At 47.1% G+C, this 21,338-nt stretch overlaps 1 protein-coding gene and 1 long non-coding RNA gene across 3 annotated transcripts; one reads left to right on the top strand and one right to left on the bottom strand.

Moving 5' to 3' along the window:
- Positions 1 to 852: 852 nt before the first annotated feature.
- Positions 853 to 20,342, bottom strand: LOC118973707 (uncharacterized). Its single transcript, XR_005063195.2, has 6 exons — positions 18,448 to 20,342; positions 14,669 to 14,765; positions 7,153 to 7,260; positions 6,185 to 6,322; positions 3,364 to 3,485; positions 853 to 966 (listed from the first exon to the last, which is right to left on the bottom strand). It is a non-coding gene; the product is annotated as an uncharacterized lncRNA (long non-coding RNA).
- Positions 926 to 16,214, top strand: DHODH (dihydroorotate dehydrogenase (quinone)). 2 transcript variants are annotated; one of them, XM_037025243.2, is made up of 9 exons: positions 926 to 972; positions 2,966 to 3,178; positions 5,441 to 5,640; positions 8,256 to 8,338; positions 10,337 to 10,524; positions 11,112 to 11,225; positions 11,864 to 12,017; positions 12,186 to 12,345; positions 12,995 to 16,214. In XM_037025243.2, the coding sequence occupies exons 1-9, from the start codon at positions 952 to 954 to the stop codon at positions 13,047 to 13,049; spliced, it is 1,188 nt and encodes a 395-aa protein (XP_036881138.2). In that variant the 5' UTR covers positions 926 to 951; the 3' UTR covers positions 13,050 to 16,214. The 2 variants fall into 2 exon arrangements, with proteins under 2 accessions (XP_036881138.2, XP_036881140.2); XM_037025245.2 differs by having other exon boundaries at positions 968 to 1,062; positions 3,033 to 3,178.
- Positions 20,343 to 21,338: the final 996 nt, after the last annotated feature.

Below are 21,338 nucleotides of genomic sequence, written 5' to 3'. Positions count from 1 at the left end.
GCTGCATGGAGGATTAAGTCGCTTGCCCAGGCTGGAAAGTCATAGAATCAAGATATGAACTCGGTAAGTCTGGCTCTAGAGCCTGAGCTATCTTAACCACAGTAACTTATTTCCTCTCGTATGGGAAATGTAGGCTCAGGATCGGTAGAACTGACTTAGATTAATTGAACAGAATTCTTTTTGTCCAAGCTTATTCTCTGCACACACATTCTATGTCCCATAGTGCGACACGGTGGCACGGCTGCAAAGCTGCAGGAGAGCAGAGCAGAGGCTGGAGTAGTGGCAGCGCCGAGGACAGAGGCCCAGAGGACGGCTGTGTGGGACGGCTGTGCGGACAGAGAGGGACCCAGGGGCAGAGACCGGCTTGCTGCCTGCAGACTCGGTCTGAGTGGACGGGATTCTAGTGACTGACCTGCCACCTGGAAATAAAGTTGTGTATAACCCTTTCACTCCAAGAACGTTTTGCTGTCAGTTCCTTTGGTCACATTAAATCCATAGTAAACTTGCCCGGGGCTGAAACCCATTGGCAAGACACTGATACATACTTGCTTTATCTACAGCACAAACATATCAGAATGTTTAATTTATATTATTTTAAAAAAACGGTGCGTATTTGCTTTCAACTGAAGAACCAACGAATAAGCAGTCCATCAACCAGGTTGCGGGACTGCAGACAAGCTGCGCGCGGTGCCGCAGCCCCACGGTTCCTCCACGTCAGCGGCGCTCAGCGCCCACCCCGGGGAAGGGGCGTGGCCGTCAAGAATGCGCCCGCGCGGCAGCGTCCATCCCAAGCCTAGAGGCGGAGCGGGGCCTTTCCGCAGCCCAGAGGCCCGCCCCACCTTCCTGCCTTGCGATTGGTGAGTTGTCCTCTCCTGGGGCGGGGACTAGAGGATTCACAGCCGTCTTCTCCAATGGAAATGGGACAGAGGCGGGCCTAGTGGTGGAAGGAGCATGGCGTGGAGACACCTGAAAGTGAGTCCAGAAATTGCGTCTCTGCTGTGGCGAGGAACGGACTGAGTCGAGAGCGGGGCGAGGGAAGAATGGAGGGTTAGCCTGGGCGAGGTGTGGACGCTGGGCGGCTGGAGGGCGTGGGCTCCCGTGGCACGTTGGTGCGTGTCTGGGAGTGCAACTGCTCGTGCGTGTGCATTTGCACGTGTTCCGGTGTGTATAAACGGCACGTGCCTGTCTGGGCCGCTGCAGATCTGTCAGCGCACATGGGCCAAACTTATGCTGGGGCTGTTACAGGGGCGTTTAGTGAACACATGCCAGCCTGCATTGTGTGCAGGATTCACCTTGGACTAGGACATGGTCCCAGACCTTCTAGATAAAATTGTAGGGCGGGGGCTCTGTGTAACGGTGTACAGATATTTATTGATTAGTATTAAGGGGTGCTCCTACAGCCTCCGGGAGGAGACTAGAAGCGAAGCAATGAATACCTGATCTACATTAACAGCTAGGAGCGATCCTTAAAGGCAAACCTGATTATGTTGCTTCCTTGTTAAGGAAACAAAATCCAAACCTTTGTTTGGCCAAGGTCCCTGACTGTTTCCCTAGCGTCTTTTTGAGCCATACTTTGCCTCACTCCTTGGTTACAAATAAACCTTTCCTCTTATCCCATTCCTTGGATGCATTTCATCTTCTCCCACGAGGAGAGCCTTTACATGCGCGCACACACACCAAGTTAACTCCTGTTTATCCTTTGGATATCAGCTTTAAGTCACTTCCTCTAGGAAGCCTTTCTCCACCTTCAAGATTAAATTGGGCTCTTCCATTACCCTATACTTTTCTTCATAGCAGTTGTTACGTATTTGCATGATCATTGGTTTCTGGCTATCTCCTCATGAGATTGTCCTTTCCTTGAGGAAATGGGCTCCCTTAGTTCAGCCCACCTTTGAGTGTCATTCACCACTTGATAAATGATTGAATTGATGAATGAATGAGTGACTCAGCATCTGGCAGTGATAATTAGAGAAAAGCATTATGAACCACATTTGAACTAGGATAACAGTTCTTGATTCAGTTAGACCTGGTGCTCCTTTAAAATTTTTTTTTTCAAGTGGCCAGTTAGCTCAGTTGGTTAAGCATGGTGCTAATAAAAAAAATATTTAGCAACTCCCTTTATTATTCTGAAATGGAATTTACGTATATGTATTCTTTCTATGTATAATTTTAAAAAGTCAACATAATGGAATGTTGATAAAAATATAAAGGATAAATTAAAGGAATTTAGAATAGAATAATATGTATTTCAGTATGTAAATAGTAAGGCATGACTCAGGTAGTGAGTCAGGTATTTAAGTCTCTACTTAGAAATTCTAGTGCTATGGTGTGCTTCTGCTCGAACACCACAAGCAAAGTTTTGTACCATTCTTGATGGGATATCTGAAATGGTGAGCAATTCTTGTACTGTTCAGTGTAAAATAGTACAGTCATCCCACAGTTTACAAGGTAATGCATTCCTATAAAAGTCAATGTATATGAAAACTGTACAGGAAATGATAGTTTGTGTTTACGTGGGGAAAGCTAGGTTCAAATAATATGAATTTTTTTACATATTGAATGTCAGTAGTATGTTCAAAAGTCATATAAGACAGGGGCAGTTCATCTGTTAGATAGTCTAAGATGATGCAGGATGTCTAATTTTACTGATTGCTGCCTGCTAAATCTCCTAGCGTTCTCCTGAGATGCTCACCACATGTCCCTTAGTGGGCAGGACTGCCGACTTCAAACCTCTGGCCTTGAATCCTTCAGGGCCAGATGAATGTGTGTCAGCAGATGTGTGCATTTTAGAATGTAGAGAACAATGTGTGGGCACGACTAGAAACGAAGGAGACCAGTGTTAGCAGAAGATGGGGACATCCCTGCGTGTGGCATGGCATTAAGTCTTGTGTGTGGGGGTGTAAAGGGCTCTGAGAAGGCGCTGCAGCCTGGCCTTGAGGGGCCTCAGTGGGCTACTGTTTTCCAGAAGCGGGTTCAGGATGCCGTGGTCATCTTGGGGGGTGGAGGACTTCTCTTCCTCTCCTACCTGACAGCCACAGGGGATGAGCATTTCTACGCTGAACACTTGATGCCAACACTGCAGAGGCTGCTGGACCCTGAGTCAGCCCATCGGCTGGCTGTTCGTTTCACCTCCCTGGGGCTCCTTCCTCGCACCACATCTCAAGACTCTGACATGCTGGTAGGTGCTCTTGAAACACCTTATGCAACAGGTATGAGGGGGAAGGCCAAAGTTCCCTAATTTACTCAGCTGTGGCTGATCTTTTTGAAAACCAGAGTCCCGAGTTAGCCCCAGTAAATAACTGTCCTCCCCATCTATCCATACTACAGATCAGGAAACAGGCACAGAGTAGTTAAGTGACTTACCCAAAGATACATTGTTAGGAAGTGGCTGAGCCAGGATTCACCCCTATGGAGTCTGGCTTGGCACCCATCCCCTTTGCCCCTGTTCTTCCTTGCTGAGGTCTCAGGCAGCTCAGACTTCATCCCTGATCAATAAAGAAGCATGTGAGGGTCATTAACCATCTCCTGCGATGTATGCATGTGTAGCCAGGCCCTTTGAGGAAGGCGTACAAACACCTGTCCAAGCCTCACTCAGTCGTACATTCAGCACATGGGCCCCACGTGTGCACCCCACTATTCTCTGTGCTGGGCTCTGTAGCAAACACAACAGAAGAATCCATGTCCTCCTAGAATCTACATCCTCATGGACATCCTGACAGTTTCCATTTTAGAAACCCCTTACCAAATGGGGGGCGACAGGAAGTTACGGACGTGAAAACAAACAAGCAGCAGCCCGTGCTCTTTGGGGAAGGGTCACTGTTACAGATCCAATGTGCCCTTCTCTACATTTGCCCATTTTGTGTTAGAATCCTTTTCACTTCCCAGTCCTGCAGTTTTGAGCAGATGTGTCATTTTACCTGACTTACTAAAACCCTAAAGGGCACTGTAGAATCAGGAAGTGTTCTTTTCCTCAAGCCCTCCTCATCCACAACTGCTGGTTTAAACGTCTGAGAACCCGGAGTAACAGGAGTGAGTGATGAGTGGGATGTGGAGATGGGGTGGATTTGGAAGGAAGTAGTGCTGTGGCTGGAGCGGCACAGAGCTGTGCCCGTGCACACATAGCCCACAGGACGGGCAAGCGTGGCCTGTGAGCTGTCATCCTAAACACTTCTGCATGGGTGCCCTCCTTCAGCAACTCATTGTTTAGGATGCGTTCCAGACTCCTTAACTGATAGCATCTTGATGATCTCAGCCTGACGTAACTTTCCAGTGTTGGCTCCCCACCATTTCCCTAATTCTGTGGTTCTCAGTCTGGGCTCTGTGTTAGGAGCACCTAGGGAGCTTCTGGAATATGCAGATGCTCTGGCCTCCCGCCAGACCCACGTGGCCATCGTCTCTGGAGCCAGGACTGAAAGCTCCCCAGGGGATTCTGTCATGCAGCCAGGGTTGAGAGCCACTGTCCTCAAGGAAGGTCCCCGGGCCAGCCACACGTCCCCTCACTGTCTGGCCACCTGGACATGTCATCTTCGTTTGTTGTTGCTCTCCCTTCCCGGAGCAGCTTTTTTGCCTCCTGCCTCCAGGGCGAGATGGCGCGCACCTTGCTAGTCCCAGCGAAGTTTTCCCGGTTGGTCGTGTCAGCTAAGAATGAAGGCCTCCACTGGCATTCACTGGCTTTGTGATTAGCCCTTGATCTTTCATACCTTTTAAAGTCATGTCTTGCTGCTAGATTTGTCAGCTCCATCAGGGCAGGAATCCTGAGTTACTTAGCTTAGACCTGACGGTAATTAGGCCTCAGTTACTCTTCTTCTAGAGAACATTCTGGAACGCACCCCTCATCTGACAGGGAAGACTGTGTCCCCAGCCACAGCCTGGTCTGGAACCCAGCCATCAGTGCTGTCAGCGGAGCATGTCCCTCTCTCTGGCGTCCACGAGAGCCTTCCGGATGCTGCTGGGGCTCTGTGTCGGCCTGGCTGGGGAGGCACATGCCTGGGGACTTACTAAGCTGATGAAAGGGTTTTGCTTTTTGACACTATTTCAGAATAGCATTATTAAGGGGCTGATACCAGTGAGTCGCTCTCTCCCACCACGGACAGATCAGAATGTACATTCTTAACGATAGTTCGTAAAGAGTGCCCATCCCCTGCTCAGCTCATGGAGGGAACACTGCTTTTCTCCTCAGCCTTGGTGATGAGAAAGCCTGATGGCTCCCGAGCTCTAGTGGACGTCCAGTGCACCTGGAGGGCACTGTCAAGAACAGATGCCCTCAGAGCTGCATTCCGCCCATCCTCCCCACAGATTCTGACTGCTTAGTCTTGAGATAGTGCTGGAATCTAATGGTTAACAAGCTCCCCAGGGAATTCTGACGTAGGTGTGCCAGGGACCACACTTTGAGAGCTTTGATATAGTCTGTGCGCCTCTGATTTTGTCTCCTTTACCCTAGGAAGTGAGAGTCCTGGGCCATAAATTCCGAAATCCTGTAGGAATTGCTGCAGGGTTTGACAAGCATGGAGAAGCTGTGGATGGACTTTACAAGATGGGCTTTGGCTTTGTTGAGATAGGCAGTGTTACCCCTAAACCTCAGGAAGGAAACCCCAAGCCCAGAGTCTTCCGCCTCCCGGAGGACCAAGCTGTCATTAACAGGTAGGTGAGCCGCCCAGAGATTACAGGGGGTGCCTTCTTCCCAGCAGGGCACTCGTGCACATGAGATCTGCCTCTGTTTCCCTATCATACAGTATGGACATTCTTCTGTCACTTAGAATGTTCAGGAACCACATTGAGCATCTACTCTGTGCAGGCAAAAAAGCAGGTCTTGACTATTTCATTTTATTATTTCAGTTTAACACGGATATCCACGGAGGCTGAGAGAATTAGAGTAATTCAGCTACAATCATGAGATGATAAGCGGGAGAACTTGGGTGTGGGTTTAGGCTTATTTGAGTAGAGTTTGCTTTTTCCACATTGTTACTCCATTGTTCTTGCCCAGCCCTATCCAATAGAAATACAGTGCAAGCCCCGTATTTAAAATATTCTAGGGACCACAATAAAATACTAAAAAGAAATAGGTGAGGTTAATTTTAATACTATATTTTAATTATTATTTGTAATAACTGTTTTTAATTATAAATAATATATTCTAAATATTTTTAATATACGGTCACATAAAAATGACTTACTAGCTATTTACCTTCTTTTACTTGTACCAAATCTTCAAAATCTGGTGTGCGCTTGACTTGCAGCACCTCTCAGTTTGGACTGGCCCCCACTTCCGGTGCTCGGCAGCATGTGTGGCAGCAGCTCTTGGGTTGGACAGCACAGCCCCCGCCTTAGAAAACAGGAAAATTTAACAATCAACATACACGGCTGCTTTTAGTAAGAGAGATCCTTCTGGACTGTGCAAAGTGCTTTTCTTTGTAATCGCCGGGCAATTTTTACTACAGCAGACCTAGAAAATGAAGTTCCTACTTCTGGGTAACACTTTGGAGAGCCTCCTCGGGAAGGCCATGACAGGCATTTTCGGGACCATGGGTGGCCTTCTGGGAGACTGACCAATGGGACGTTTATTTAGCTGCACATCCTGCTTTACTGGGCTTGTTCCAGGGAAATTTCCCAGCATTAGTGATCAACGTACTGATCTTTCAGCTGCACTGCAGGCCGGGATCAGTACCTTCCCAACATTCAGGTAAAATATATGTTTATGCCTTGGCTGCCACAAATAACTGCAGGTACTAGGTGGACAGTGCTCGGCAGAAACTGTAGACGAGAAGTGGCTGAGAGGAGAGCCTGTGTGTTCGGCCTTTTGCTCTGCATGGCACATGGTGGGTGCTCAATAAACACTTGCTGAATGAATGGGGAATTATCCAGTAAGTCAACAAATACATGTCCTGCTGTATCTGTTAGGTGTTTGGGGCTGCAAGCAACAAAGTGGGTCAAAGGACAGGCATTTGTTATTTTCTTCTCATAACAGGTACAGTGAGCAGTTCTGGTGCTGGTTGAACAGCAGGGCCCTGTCAGGGCTCTGGGCCTCCCCTTGTTTGTAAGGCAGCTACTTCAGCCCCAAGCCTCACACCCTCGCACACAGACATCTGAGAGCAGAAGGGGAACAGGAATCCTAGGTGTGGGGGCATTTTCACAGAGCTCCCTGGTAGGCATTACCTGTGTCTTGGTGGCCATGCCTTGTCACACGTTCATGTTTCAGTTGCCGGTGGGGCTGGGAAAGGAGTCACTGGCCTTTCCTCTGTGTTGGAGAGCTGGGTTCCACCACTCAAGGAGGGAAAGGAATGGTTGTTAGGTCAACAACTCCCTGTGGGGCTGGGGAGACAGAGACAAGCAAAAGAGTGGGGGTCCCTGCCTTTATGGAGTGTCTAGTGGCAGGGTGATAGAGAAGTAAGACAAGCCCCTTGTCCTCAAGGTTATAACCCAGTAGGGGAACTGAAGCATAGGCGTACATCCCGAGCCAGGAGAAAGATAGGTACAGAGCGCTCCCTGAATGCTACGCAATGAGGAGTTATTTGTGCCTGGGAGCTTTATGCAAGGAGGAGGAATGCTTGAGCTGGGCCAGGAGCAGGGGATTATTTAATAGGCAGAAAAGATGGGGAAATGGAGTGCAGGCTGGGTTCCAGGAGGAGAGAGGGCTGTCGCAGCGCTAAGGGCCCCCCACTGGGCAGTGCTGTGCAGGGGTGAGGCGGGGTGGGGCTGGGCCCAGACAGGGCTGCTTCCACTGCTAGTTTGCTGAGCAGTTTCCCAGCCTGCAATGTGGCTGAAAGATCAATAACTTGATTGCTAATGCTGGAAAATTTCCCTGGAACAAGCCCAGTAAAGCAGGATGTGCAGCTAAATAAACGTCCCATTGGTCAGTCTCCCAGAAGGCCACCTGTGGTCCCGAAGATGCCTGTCATGGCCTCCCCGAGGAGGCTCTCCAAAGTGTTACCCAGAAGTAGGAACTTCATTTTCTAGGTCTGCTGTAGTAAAAATTGCCCGGCGATTACAAAGAAGAGCAGTTTACACGGTCTAGAAGGGTCTCTCTTACTAAATATTTGCAAAATGTAATCTTTCTTTTTGTGTTTGATGATGTTCTTGCAAGTTCTCTAGGAGTTCTGGTGGTGTTTAGAGCTTGGAAATCTAAAAACTGGCTCTGATTTTTTTCTCTTTTTTTTTTTTAAGTCTTAAGTGTGTAGTGGAAATGGCCATCTCTCCAGTCTTTGCCTTCTGGCTGAGGGCTCTAACCTGTCCCCTCCCCGTCCACTTGTGTGCTACAGATATGGATTTAACAGTCACGGACTCTCTGTGGTGGAACACAGGCTGCGGGCCAGACAGCAGGAGCAGGCAAGGCTCACAGAAGGTAAAGTGGGGCTACATCAGAGGTCCTTTCGTTTCTTGGAAGGAAACATGGAACAAACGTCAGGAACATTCCTAGTTAAATAAACATGATTGAGCAATAGGAGAAAACACTGGAATGCAGGGCTCCTCTCCCAGGGGAACTTTCCTGGCTCTACTACAGCATCCAAGATTTTAACTGAATTTCACAATTCGTGAAGACTCCCTTAGTTTCTGCCTCATTAAATAACCTGTGTTATAGCTGGGGCAGCGTGGACATGAGCAAAGCACAGTGGCTCCTCTGTGATCACGCAGGGAGTCAAGATGTGAACAGGGTATGGGTGCTATCGCCCTGCGTCCTGCTCTGTTGTCCTTTGCCCATTATATAAATAACGCCTGCTAGTTACAGAAGCATTAGTATGTACAGAGAAGCGTGAAGAAGAAAATTTAAATTATGCATGCTCCTCCCACTCGTGGGTAACTACTCTTGACAGTTGGGAAAATATCCTCCACAACTTGTCTAGAAACACCATCATTTTTGAGGGCCGCCTTCCGAGATGCTGAAGTTTATTCCCTGGGCTTTCCTCTTTGCTGGCCCTCAGGGTGCATGTCGTGGACATGGTGCTAGGTTGTCCTCGCCATGCCTTCCCAGGCGCCCTGTGAGATTGTGTGGGGCTGGGCCGTTTTCCTCATTGGATCCCTGTGGAACTCACTCCAGGAGTTTAGTTTCAGTAGATGTCCTGGTGTCGAGATGAGAAAACCTTTGGATATTGGCTTCATCTCAGGGAGGAAGGTTGCAAGGGCCCAGGCAGTTAGCAGTCTCTGATATTGGGAGGAGAAAGTGACCTTGTTTGGAAATCCCCGGCTTGGAAGAACCAGACCCCGCTGGACTGCAGACTTCCCAGTTGGGGCACTTTGAAGGGCATAGTATGACTCTCATGGTTTATGATACTTCCTTGCCTTGCCTCCCTTTCCTTCTTGTAATTGTCCACAGTGCCAGCTTTATCCCCCTTCCCCCTCACCTGGCCCCTCACCCCCACTCTGGCGCTAATACTGATTGGAATGAAGCCAAGTCCTACAGCAGGGCCCTGCACACAGGGCTCTCCAGTAGCTTGAAGACTTGAAGACAGCTTATTGCTGGCACCAGGCCGAGGACGAAGAGCTGACAGGAGCTCTGGTGCCCTTTGGGGATAGAGTGAGTCAGCCATTTCTGTCTAACTTCACAGTCTTGTCAGTGTGGGCAGAGGGCTGCTGATGGAGCAACATTCGATGTCCTTTGGTCCTCCCTGACCTGACACTTTGTGAACTCAGTGTTCCAGGTCTTTTCCCAACCACCAGATAGGAAAGCAGCCTGTACTACTGACGTACCATTGACCTTTGTAGCTAAGATGCTGTCTTCGGAGGAATCAAGTACAGACAACTCCTTGCTTTCCACATGCAGCATGTTTCTGAAAATCCAAGTGACAAGTCAAGTGATAATCCTGTGATTTTTAAGTAAGGTGATTGTATTATTTACTATGCAAATGGAGTCACTTTTGAGAGTGAGGGGCGCAGGCATTAATAAGTATGCCCAGACTATATATATAAGAGCACTGGGGTGGGTGCTCACCCGACGAGAGGGAGTCCCTTCTCAGAGAGCCGAAACTATAAAATAATACAATTATACCTCTACATTTTAGGCATCATAATTAAAAATATTCTGCAGTATTTTGCTTTAACTCCAGAACTGCACCCAGTCACTTGACTCAAGTCCAACAAGCAGCCCTTGAGAGTAAACAGCTGCTCCTTGGTTTGTCTGTTCTCAGTGGTACTTATTTATGGGTTCTACCTTTTTTATCACTAGTATTTACAATCCTGATGTCTCCATTTTCCATTGAATTTTTAAGAGAAAAGGGGCATAACATAATACAGTGTCCCAGTTAGTTGCCCAAACTGTTCGTGGGCTGGTTAGTCAAGGATGGCCTCAAAATGCGTCACAGGAAGTGTTGTGTGGGGGCAAAGTCCTGACCATACGTCTTTACAGATGGGCTACCACTGGGAATAAACCTGGGGAAGAATAAGACCTCGGTGGATGCTGCCTCGGACTATGCAGAGGGGGTTCGAGTCCTGGGCCCCTTGGCTGACTACCTGGTAGTGAACGTGTCCAGTCCCAACACGGCTGGGCTACGGAGCCTTCAGGGAAAGGCTGAGCTGCGCCGCTTGTTGACCAAGGTGGGCGATAACATTTCCAGGTCCTGCTCCACCTTCCTGTCCTACCTACTCCTGTCCATTCTCCAGGGTGAAGCTTCTGCGTCACTACCGGCCGCTGTGATTAACACCTGGACCAGATAGGCCCCCTTTCTATACCTCTAAGCCCCTGTCATACCACTAATTATGCTCCGTCATAACCCATCATCCACTTCTCTGTCCCTGCTGCTAAACGGAAGGCCTGTGAAGGCAGGGACCATGTCTCTCTCATTTACCACTCTGCCCTAGCATCTAGCACATTGAGTGAATGAATTTTCATCAAACAGTATTTTCCTTGTTACCTCTTTTAGAAATGAAAGTCTAAATAAACCTTAATGTGCCAGCCAATGCCCATGACAACATTAGGGATTTAATCTTGGGGATTCCTTGGTTCAGGAGAATGGAACCTGGTCTGTCTTGATGGGTGGGGTCTTCCACAAAACTGAGAGCTGTATCTCCGGAAAGGGGAAATTGCTGGTGCTTTTGTTCTAGAGCTGGTGTGCAACATGCTGGTCTCCGGCTGCACCATTGGTGGCAGTCTCGAGGTCATCTCTGGCCACACGTTGCTCTAGGTGCTGCAGGAGAGGGACGTCCTGAAGGGAGCACACAAGCCTGCTGTGCTGGTGAAGATCGCGCCCGACCTCACCGCCCAGGACAAGGCAGATATCGCCAGCGTGGTGAGAGAGGTGCGAGTCGGGGCAGGCGTGGGGTCGCCCCTCACGTCTGAGCGGCCGCTTGGCCAGCTGGGCTAGCCCAGAGGAGAGGGCAGTCATCTTGGCTTCCTTTCCGTGCTGGTTTAGTGCCTGTCACAATGCCGGTCACGGTATAATAAAAAGCAAGTGTTTGAATGAGTCTTTTTCTCACGCCTTTTCCCCCGTCTGGTCCTCCAGCCGGGTCTTTAAGGCTTGTGCTCGCATTCTGGGCCTATCTCGGGCACACCGGAGTGTTCTGTTTTTTCTCTCTCTCCAGTCTAACAACAGGTCTGTGTGTCGTAGGAGAGTTTGTGGAAACACAGACTGAGCCCAGCAGTCATGGGTTCAAATCCTAGTTCCACCACTTACTGCCTGGAGGTCTTGGACAGCATATTCTGAAGTGGGTTGTTCTAGGGATAAGCCCTGCCCTTGTGGGATCTTGTGGGTGGTTGGTGACGGCTGCTGTTGTCATGTTGCCACTCATTCTGACACTTGTTCAGGAAGCACGGTGAGGTCTGGTATAGCTCTTGTTTCCATGGCTGGAGGCCTGGGCATCTGGCCCAGGTGTGTCCCAAGCCTCCAGGGAAGCTTCTCCATGCCCATCAGTTCCCTGTCTCTGTCTCACACTGCAGTTGGGCATTGATGGATTGATTGTCACGAACACCACAGTGAGTCGCCCTGCCAGCCTCCAGGGCACCCTGCGCTCTGAAATGGGAGGGCTGAGTGGGAAGCCCCTCCGAAATTTATCAACTCAAACCATCCGGGAGATGTATGCACTTACCCAAGGCAAGAATTCTGTGTCTGTGTCCCTGGACTTGTATGTGGCTTGGGTCCTGGGGCTGTGATTAGAGTCTGTGTTCCCTGAACCTCAGCATTCAGCAGGGACACCGGAGGGCCGAGACCAAACAGCTCTGGGGCCCCTGCCTCACGACTCTGCCCTGTGCTTCTCTGTAGGCAGAGTCCCCATCATTGGCGTCGGTGGTGTCAGCAGCGGGCAGGATGCTCTGGAGAAAATCCGGGCGGGGGCCTCCCTGGTGCAGCTGTACACAGCCCTCAGCTACCAGGGGCCGCCTGTGGTGGGCAGAGTCAAACGGGAGCTGGAGGCCCTTTTGAGGTGAGTTAGGCCATGTGTGGTCCGAAACAAGAGTTAATGTGGTTTTGATCCAGAATGACTTGAACCAAGGGGATGCTTTCATCTTTCTCTATTCTTCATTAAAAAAGGGGTACAGTCCAGTACGGAGAATATAGCCAATGATTCTTTAACATCTTCCTATGTTGACAGATAGTAACTGCACTAGTGGGGGTGAGGATTTAATAATACGGGAGACTGTTGAACCACCGTGTTGTATACTTGAAACCAATATAAGATTATATATCAACTATACCTCAATTAAAAAAAAAGAGGGTACAGTCTATTGTAGCTATGATAAAGGACCAACCAATGCAAGGAATTCAAGATTAACTTCCAAGGCAATGGTTTTTATAGGCCTGAGAAGTTTGGGTGGCATTCCCATTCATTCAGGAACACTGGCTTGATGTCAGGGAGCTCTCGATACTTAAACCTGATTCCCTTCCTGGTCTGCAGACCTGAGTGCAAATACTTCTAGGTTCCTGGGTAAAGACAATGTAGAGGGCATGAGGCATGTGTTTGCGAGAGGAAGAGGCAGTGATGAAGCAGGCAGAGGTGATGTGAGCATGGGCTTCCAGTAAGAGGAGTTCCTGTCCTTCACCATTTGCTGAAATTGCTTTTTCTCCTTTTCTAGGGAACAGGGTTTTACTAGAATCATAGATGCCATTGGAGCAGATCACCGGAAGTGAGGACATCGTTGGTGGGAAGCCTGATCTAGAATCTTCTCACTAAATCGGGTGAGCCTTGTCCTGGACTGAGAGAGCAGGGCCACTGACCCCCAGAGCCTGTCCTCCAGCCAGCCATGAGGGTCCCGGGATCGACACAAGGCTTTCTTCCTCCGCTTATCACATCGTGAACTGCATTCATGGCTCTTTCTAGAGAAAGGACTATCTAGTGTCCTTTAATATTTGCAGGACATTAAATATTTTGGGGAAAATCATGGAAAAAATAAAGCCATTTAAAACCTGGAGTTAAATCCCAGCCCCTCCGGAAGGCTTCAGGCTTCACTTAGACCCTGCAGATTCTTCCAGGCCTCTGAACCTGGGGTCCACAGTGGGCTTTGCAGGAGCTTGACTGTCTTTATTTTTATATAAGTTTTTAACATTATTTTGATAACTTGCAAACACAGGCAAAACCTGCAAGAATAGGGCTTGTGGGCAGCTGTCCTCTCCCTGTGTCTTCACATCATCTTTGCCGTGTGTCCTGCCCCCTTCCTAGAGGGACACCAGTCATGCTGGATGAGGGCCCATCCCGGTGGTCTCTTTTTAACTGGACTACCTCTGTAAAGACCCTGTTTCCAAATACGGTCACATTGTGAGGTTCTGGGGCTAGGATTTCAACATTGACTCTTGGGGAGACACAATTCCATCACAGGAAAGGTGCTTGCTGTCCCCTTTCTTTAATATTTGTGACTAAGAGTGCCGTTAGGCAGACAGGCCCTCAAGGTGCATGGAGATGCCGGACGAGAGGCTAAGAAGTCTTTAAAGAGACAGAGAAACGCCCATCCTCCCTTCTGAAAAGCAAACGGTGGAGAGAAGCTGGAGACTCATCTGGGAAGTGCTGGTAGCGTCTGGCACGCCTTCACAGCCAACAGAAAATTACCTTTGTTCCCATCAGCCCAGAACAGATTTTCTTTTAAATTCGATTTCTCGGTAGCTCTGTGGAGAGGCATGTCCCTATTGCCTCATCGTTTACCCGCGGCCTCAGCCTGGGCCTGTCCCTTTGCCCGCTCACCCTGTCTGGAAACCAACAGCCAGTCTCTTGCTGTCCATTTCAAAGTCTTTGTCCTATTTTTTTTTAATCTCCTATCATAAAAATAATATCTACTCATAAAGAAACTTTTACAACATAGCCCCCTAATAAAAGTTGTCTACCTCTTTTCTCCCACAAACAGTTCCACTTCTCATCAGTAACAGGTAACTTTTCAATCTATATAGATTTTGCAGGTATTTTTCTTTGTATATATATATATCTTAGCTCCCTTTTGATCTGCACACCCATGTAGAGAAGTATTGACAAGAATAGCGTAAAGAACTGTTTTTTAATCCTGAATCATATGAGAGTAAATTGCTGAGCTGATGCCTTGTCATCCTGAATATTTCAGTGTGGATTTCTTGCCAACAAATTCATTCTGTGCAACCACAATACACAGCATCAAAATCAGGGTATCAGCACTGGGACACCATTACTTCCCCTCATCTGCAGGCTGGGTGGCAGGCAGAATTTCTAATGTCTCCCTTCTCCCCAAGTGCCCTTGCCCTCATCCCCAGGCCTATGATGTGATGAGATGTCACTCCCATGACCTTACCATGTTATGTGGCTTAAGATGGGCGGCTCCTCAAAGACAGGTTATTTGGGTGGGTCCAGTCTTATCATCTGAGCCCTTTAGGAGCTGTTTTCCCTGCCTCAGGGAAGAAGAATCAGAGAGATTGGAAAAGGAATCAAAGTACTATTGGTGCTTTGATATTGGGGTAGGGGTCACGTGAGGAGGAACGCATTGGTCCCAGGCAGCGAGAAACAGGATCTCAGACCTACAGCCACAAAGGATTTTGCCAACAACCTGAATGAGCTTGGAAGTAGCAGAGTTTTTCCTAAAGGACCAACACCTTGATACTGGTACTGTCACAGCAATAGAAGACTGATAAGTTGTTATGTTTCTGGTTGCCTTCTGCCTTGAAAATTCCTATCTGTCTGCTCCACATTGCTAGTCATCAGAGAAATGCAAATTAAAACCACAGTGAGATATCACCTCACACCAGTAAGGATGGCCACCATCCAAAAGACAAACAAAAACATGTTGGCAAGGTTGTGGAGAAAGGGGAACCCTCCTACACTGCTGGTGGGAATGTAAACTAGTTCAACCATTGTGGAAAGCAGTATGGAGGTTCCTAAAAAAACTCAAAATAGACTTACCATTTGACCCAGGAATTCCACTTCTAGGAATTTACCCTAAGAATGCAGCACTTCAGTTTGAAAAAGGCAGACGCACCCCTATGTTTATCGCAGCAGTATTTACAATAGCCAAGAAATGGAAGCAACCTAAGTGTCCATCAGTAGATGAATGGATAAAGAAGATGTGGTACATATACACAATGGAATATTATTCAGCCATAAGAAGAAAACAAATCCTACCATTTGTAACAGCATGGATGGAGCTAGAGGGTATTATGCTCAGTGAAATAAGCCAGGTGGAGAAAGACAAATACCAAATGATTTCACTCATATGTGGAGTATAAGAACAAAGAAAAACTGAAGGAACAAAACAGCAGCACAATCACAGAACCCAAGAATGGACTAACAGTTACCAAAGGGAAAGGGACTGGGGAGAATGGGAGGGATAAGGGCGGGGAAGAAGAAAGGGGGTATTACGATTAGCATGTATAATGTGGGGGAGGCATGGGGAGGGCTGTGCAACACAGAGGAGACAAGTAGTGATTCTACATCTTACTACGCTGATGGACAGTGGCTGTAATGGGGTTTGTGGGGGGGACTTGGTGAAGGGGGGACCCTAGTAAACATAATGTTCTTCATGTAATTGTAGATTAATGATAACAACCACAAAAATTCCTATCTGTCCTTGACCATGTCAGAAGTGTCACTTGAAGATGATAAGCCAGTTGTTGGGTAGAAGTCCCCTCACTTCGGTTTGGTGTTTTCTTGAGTGGTCTCAGGCTATACGGCTTTGCAGGACCATCACAGAAGCTGTTCTGTGTTCTCATTGCATCTTATAGGGGAGCGCACGATTCCTATTTCTCTCTTCACTGGTAACACTTGGATCCCTTGAAGGCGTGCCTGCCAAGCTTGTCCACTGTAAAGTTACTCTTTTCTTTGTAATTAAAGGTATTTTGTAGAGAGGTATTTTTTTCACTGCAGCTTTTAAAATTATTTTTATATTGCGGTACATACAGTAAAATGCACAAATCTTAGTGGACATCTTGAATTTTGACATATGTTTATACTCATGTAACCATTGCCCAGATCAAGATCAAACATTCTAATTTTTTTAACCCCTCCACCTATTTCACCCATCCCCCTGTCCCCCTCACTTACGGCAACTCTGAGTCTCTATTTTGATTTTTAGATTCCACATATAGGTGAAATCATATGGTATTTATCTCTGCCTAACTTAATTCACTTAGCATAATACCCTCTAGGTCCATCCATGTTGTCACAAATAGAAGATTTCATTCTTTTTCATGGATGAGTAGTATTCCATTGTAATATATGCACCACATCTTTTTTACCCATTCATCTATCAATGGACATTTAGGTTGCTCCCATATTTTGGCTATTGTAAATAAACGCTGTCATAAATAGAGGACTGCATATATCTTTTTGGATTAGAGGCTTTGTTTTCTTCAGGTAAATTCCCAGAGGTGGAATTGCTGGGTCATACAATATTTCTATTTTTAGTATTTTTAAGAAACCTCCATACTGCTTTTCATAGTGGCTGTACCAATTTGCAATCTGTAGAGAGATACTTTGAAACAAATTATCCTGTTCCTCATCAAACCTTCATTTTACTCACATTAGTGTGGCCTCATAATTTTCACTTTTATACAGTGGCTCAAAATCTATTATTATCATTATTTTGATGCCCAAATTGTCCTACATTCAGCCAGTGAAAGCCTCTTCAGGTGGCTTTTGTGTCCTTTTGACATGTCTTCATTCTTTGAGCACCCCCTTGCTTTCTGGCATAAGATATTCTAGGTTTATCAGATAATTTCCCTGCCCTAGCCCAGGAACTGCCATTTCTTAAAGGAGCCCTGGTTCCTTTTACTGTAAAATGCTATTTAGATACCAAGAACTGGATGTCGGGTGTGTTCAGTGACATTGGGGTGTTGCTGTTCCCGGGCCCTCTTAGTGGATCAGCTAGGGAATATACATATGTACACACCCCCATTATATTTCTCTCCCTATATATATAGAGAGAAATTCATCTATCAATGGGCATTTATATATATGTATGTATTATATATATAGAAAATGCTGACAGGTGATAGAAAACCATGAATTCAGACTGATAACCTTCAATTCCAACATCAAACCATACAGTTCATTCTAGATTCTTCCCACATTTGTAACCTCCTTCTCTGATAGTAGAACCCCTGTCTTCTTTATACGTACTCTGTTTTCTTATTTGATCCATCCTCTCATATGTAACTTACCTCTGGTTTCCACTCCCTGCCATGCTGGGCTCCCTTCCCCTTGCCTGGGTCTTGACATCCTCCACAATCTCCCACCCCAGAGGCACTGTGCAGCAGCTCTGACACCCACTGCAGGCTACAACATGGGGCAGACGTCCTCATTCCATTCAGGCTCTGACCCTTGGCTGGCCTGTCCCTCTTTGGGGTCACTTTCCCTTTCCTCACTGGCTGGGTTCTGATGCTCTATACCAAGTGCCTACACAACACACACAAACACACACAGACACACTTCCTTTGTGGACAACTCCATTCCCTGTGGGCTGACAACCTGAGCCACCTGCTTGTCTTTAACCCCCATTGCAGTGCCTACCTTGCTGTGTGTCACCTACTGGCTTTATGACTGACCTAATTGGGAAAGGGATGGGATAGGGAAGAACTGCCCTTTAGAAGGTCCTTTGTTGGAGACTGACATTGTGTATCTCAGCAAAGCTGTAACAGGTTGCTGTTTCTTCCCTTGAGGACCAGAAAGTAGTTGGCTTGCACTTAGAAGCCATGTGGTATAAGGAGTACTTACTTTTTTTTAAACTACATGAAACCACACTCAGAGCCCAGGGCAGTTCACGACGCTGGGAGACACATGGGGGGAGCACCAGACTGAGGATGCCCAAGTCTCCCTGTGTGCTCAGTATCGTTGAGTGGAATGGCACACAGAATTGCTGAAACCATTCACATCATTCACTCTTGCAGTTTGTGTCATGGGCATGATTGGAATCACTTGCAAATTTCACATTAGTTAAATATAAGCAGTTAGTAAGTTAAATCTTATTCTGTAACTTGTTTTTGTCACCTGTCAGCATTGCAGTTTTTCCCTTAAATCTACCCTGCTTTTTCCCATAGCCCTTTGGTTCTCCACAGCACAAACACATCAGCGCTCACATACAGGTAGAAGTGTAGGCAATTTTCAGGGTTTCACATCACAGACGGCGCTGCAGCGAGTCTTGGTTGGTGTGTCTTTGTGATCTTCCAGTAGGATTTCTGTAGAATAGACTCCTAGATGTGGTATTGCTCAGGCAAAAGTTATATGCACTTAAAATGCTGATAGTTACTGTCAAAGTGCCATTAGAGAGGGTTTGTCAATTTATACTTCCTCACTAACTTTCTAAGAGAGGGCCCCTTTCCTCTGACATTGCTCCGCAATGGAATTTCCAAGTGCCGGCCTGGAATAAGCTGTTCTTCCTTCTCCACTTTCTCATGGGAATAGCTTATATTATATAAGAAAAAAGGCACTGTGGATTTAGCAAGCTACTTTGGGCTGCAGCCAAAATTATTGCCACATCCATTTGTGTGTGTGTGTGTGTGTGACTTCCACTAAGTCACAGGGAAGGGCCCCAGAAAGGGTGTAGTTTTCCCTGGGTTCACCATTCTCCCTTGTCTCAGGGGACCTCTCTGTTTTCCTGCCAGTGGGGCCTACAGGCAGGCTCAGCTTTCTATCAGAGGGGCTGGGGTTCCTTCCTGCAGCAGTTTCCTTCAAGGGGTTGGGGACATCGAGCCATACACATCCAGTGTCTTGATAAAATCCATTTCCCCACTGACCTTCTGGTAGGCTGCTCTGGCTCGGATTCTGTAGCCAGTATCTTTTGTCTGGTTATCCATGAATAATACCAGAGAATGAAAACATCCCATCAGAATGGTGTTCTATAGGTCAAGCAGGAAACAGACACATTGCTGAGACGGTTTGCTCCTGCACCTCAGGGACCCAGGGCGTGACTTGGACAGCTCAGGAGGTTATTGGTGGGGTTCACTCCTTGCCTCCTGGCAGGAAAGTCGAGTGTGCAGGGCACGGGGGCTTCACGCACCTCTGCTCTCAGTGGCAAATGTGAGGCATGGGTTCCCTCTGGAAGAGGATGTTGCTCTTCAGCTCCACGTGGCTTGCCACCCAGGAGAAACAGCCAGTCTCTCATTTGATCAGAGAAGGCAGAAATCTACATGTTTTATGTGGTGGCTCTAGTGTTCAAAATTTGAGCTGATGTCATGCCAGTCCATTAAAACTGGTTTGTGGATCACTTATGCATTAAGGTCGTCAGTTTATGTGTGTGCGTGGTCCATCCCATCTTGTGGCAGCAACTAGTAACTCCCAGGCACCAGGAGCACCGGCTGGAGGAAGGCCAGGGATGGGGAGGAGGGCTGCTATCAGGAGGATGACCATTGCAGCCAGGGGTGTGCTGCTGACTCCGTGACTCACCGCAGGTGGTGCGAAGAGGGTGGACTTCGGAGTTGGCCTTGGGAGATTCACCTAACTGCTGAGGTCCCATTTTCTCACCTGGAAAACAACGGTTTGGAGAATTAAATGGTTACCTAACAGCAAATTCTACAAACATGCATACAACATGCCAGACACATTATGTATTTATTCGCTGTGGGCAATCATGTAAATTTTGTGTGCCTCAGTTTCCCAGTGTGTAAAGTGGGGAAGACAGTACCCATCTCAAAGGGTTCTTATGAGGAGTAAATACGAAGTGCGATGGTGTTTAGCAATCCTACCTGCCTAGTAATGTTCTTTTTGCTATTTCTAATCATCATAAAAGTCCTGCAAGTCAGTACTACTATGCCAGTATTTACAGGTAAAACTAGGGTTTTGAGAGATGGAAAGACTTCCCCAAACTAGACGGCTAGGAATCAGCAGAATTGGACCCCACAGTGAGTGTCTCTGATGCATGTAGAGGGCCTCACAGGACCTCTGAAAAATATTCTTAGTTCCTTTTCCTTTTATTTTTCTATTCCTTCAAAAGTTCACCGTTTAGCAGATAGACTTCCTATTGTGTGCCATTACTTTTTAACAAAAGCTTTCCTAGAAACTTGCCGTGGTCTGATTGGTCTGAAATAAGGTGGTAGAATAGGGTTTCAGTGATCAAAGCTTCCGCCCCAGAGAAGTGAGAAACATTATTTCTCCACAGCTCCCAACTCTGAGATCCGTCCTGGCCAAACTGGGGGAATTCAGCCCACCAGCAGACCCTTTGAACTGACAGATGGGCTCCAGGGTGCCCCTGGGAAGGCCATGCCTCTTCACCAGGACGCAGCCAACCCCATGTGAAAAAGGCTGTGGGACAGTCAAACCACAGAAAGAATTACTCTCCCCTCAATTTTATTATAAGAAATTTAGACATGCCGAAAAGTTGAAAGAGTATAATAAATACCTATATCCCCTCTACCTAGGCTCAGTAATTCTCACTATCTTTTCCACGTTTCTTCAGTCACGCTTTCAATCTTTTTACCTATTTATACACTGTATTTTGGTGAACCATTCTGTTAGATGTCAGGACACTTCACTCCTAAATACTTTATAGCCTGCATCTTCTAAAAATAAGAACATGCTCCTAGGAAACCACAATTCTACAATCACGCCTAAGGAAATTACCTGATTCTCTAATATCATCTAATATTCAGTCAACATCCATTTTTCCCTACTGTATTCAAATTATCTTCTATAGTCAATCAAGGCTCACTTATATGTCTCTTCAGTTTTTTAAAATTGACAACAGGCACCTTCGAAGAGATCAGGTCAGTTGTTTTGTAAATGGCTCTACATTCTGGATTCCCAAAATAAAGGCTGCATTTCCTTTAGCCTTTGGTCTCCCTTGTAGTTGAATATGGATATACAACCAAATTCTACTCAATGAGGTATGTGTGAAAGTATTGTGTACAACTTTTGGGAAGTCTTCTTCTGCTTGGAACATGGGTCTGATGGCTGGAGCTCTGGCAGCAATCTCATACCTGTGGATCAGGGTTTCCCAGAAGCAAATGCTGGAAAGAGCTTCACAGAACTACATGTCT

The sequence above is a fragment of the Manis javanica genome, chromosome 17 (assembly GCF_040802235.1).
Source record: "Manis javanica isolate MJ-LG chromosome 17, MJ_LKY, whole genome shotgun sequence".
Taxonomy (NCBI): Eukaryota; Metazoa; Chordata; class Mammalia; order Pholidota; family Manidae; genus Manis; species Manis javanica.
The sequence above is the reverse complement of the archived record's forward strand: the minus strand, read 5'-3'. Positions and strand labels throughout refer to the sequence as shown.